Genomic DNA, 1,695 nt, shown 5'->3' with positions numbered 1-1,695 from the left:
CTTGTTTCTGTGTCTGTGTGTGTGTTTGATCTCCCAGAGCAGTTGAGCTTGCCAACAGTCCCTCCCCAGGAGGGAGGGCTGCCTCGCAGGCTGTCCAAACACGCCACCCGACTCGCCGGCGCACCCTACCCCACTCCACTCCGCTCTCCACTCCTCCCCTAGTGCCAGCAAGCTCTCTTGCCGGGTAGAAAGGGGAAACAGAAGCGGTCCGCCCACTTTGTCCGCGGACTACAAATCCCGGCAGCCCATGCAGCGCGCAGGCGCACGGGGCTCAACGTGCAGCCTGCTGGAAAAGTGTGTCACTGGGGCACGAGGCGCTCCCTGGGATCACATGGTACCTCCTCCAGTGCCGCGTGCGGCCCGGGAACCCTGGGCTGCTGGCGCCTGCGCAGAGGCCTCTGTCCCAGGGAAAGGCTCGGGCAAAAGGCGGCTGAGATTGGCAGAGTGAAATATTGCTGCCGAGGGAACGTAGCAGGGCACACGTCTCTCCTCTTTGCGCCTGGGTACCCCGTTTCTCCCATCACCTACTTACTTCCTGGTTGCAACCTCTTTCCCTTTGGGACTTTTGCACCGGGAGCTCCAGATTCGCTACGCTGCAGCGCTGCAGTGGCACCCGGTGCACTGCAGACAGCCGCTGCTTCCCCCAGTACACATTCTCTGCTTCTCTCATGCAAAGCAGAGCTCCGAGGCTGTCTCCGCGTCCGACGTCTCTGCAGAGCTGCAGTCCGGCCACCCGAAAACCTTGCGGCTGCGGGTTCCTCCGGATCCTGATCGTGAGCTGCGGGGTCCCCTTCCCACCCTCAGCCAGTGCCCGCCGGGGGACAGCGGCAAGCGTAACCTCCAGTGTGCGTCGAGGTCCGGTTTGAATGACTGCTGTCGGCCAGTGAAGACATGACGACCCTGGACTCCAACAACAACACGGGTATGAGATTCCTTCCCTATCCCCTCCCTATTCGGTCACTGTCGCCCCTTTCCACCGGTTCCCCATACTTAGAGGCGCTCTGGAAGGACCTGAGGACTCCCTCTGGTCCGGGATTTGCTAGGGCGCAGAGGGGCTCTCGGCTGAGGAATGCTCCCTGAAGCGCACCCACCCATCAGATCCCCAAAGGTCTCCAGAGCCCGAAGGACCGGAATCCCCGGGCAAAGGAAATGCAGAGCAGATACAGGAGTGAGCTGTAGTTTCGGGGGATGGGGGGGCGGCTGTGGAGCTGTGCCCTGAAAGATCCTCCATCTGTCCACCCCTTGCAGTCTTGGACCGCCTCCCTCCTGGGTCCCCTGCCTCTAGTTCCCGCAGGTTTAGGGAATCTGAGAAGCAGTGGGCGAGCGGGACAAGAGGGCTGGGGACATGGGTCGTATCTCACGGGGGAATCCTCAGTGACAGTCGGGAGCCGCACTCGAGGACTCCGGAGCGCGGTGCTCTGCCCCGGAGAGGGTAGCCAGAGCGCCGACTCGGGAGCGCTCACATGGCCGCTGAGCCGGAGCCACGTGCTGCGTTTGTTTTCATTCAGCAGAAGCCATAGCCGCCACCCCATTGGTCGCAGCCTGCCGGCCCCGTTACATAATGAGCTCCGCCCCCGGTTGTCCTGGCAACGCGTGTTCCTTTCTCTTCTCCCTGAAGTTCTCCCGGCCCAGCTAGAGATTTGGGTTGGGCACATGACCTAGGACTCGGTGGAGGGGCGGGGTGGGGCGGGGCCT

General features: G+C 62.6%; 1 protein-coding gene across 1 annotated transcript in view; it reads left to right on the top strand.

Moving 5' to 3' along the window:
- The first annotated feature begins 294 nt into the window (after positions 1 to 294).
- The window catches only part of Nr1d1 (nuclear receptor subfamily 1 group D member 1), a 7,105-nt gene continuing 5,704 nt past the window's right edge, over positions 295 to 1,695 (top strand). The window contains exon 1 of the mRNA XM_010620010.3: positions 295 to 922. Coding sequence (XP_010618312.1) covers positions 892 to 922 — 31 coding nt within the window. The 5' untranslated portion in view covers positions 295 to 891. The remainder of the gene's footprint in view (positions 923 to 1,695) is intronic.

The sequence above is a fragment of the Fukomys damarensis genome, unplaced genomic scaffold (assembly GCF_012274545.1).
Source record: "Fukomys damarensis isolate Sample0158 unplaced genomic scaffold, DMR_v1.0_HiC HiC_scaffold_13, whole genome shotgun sequence".
Lineage (NCBI taxonomy): Eukaryota > Metazoa > Chordata > Mammalia > Rodentia > Bathyergidae > Fukomys > Fukomys damarensis.
The sequence above is the reverse complement of the archived record's forward strand: the minus strand, read 5'-3'. Positions and strand labels throughout refer to the sequence as shown.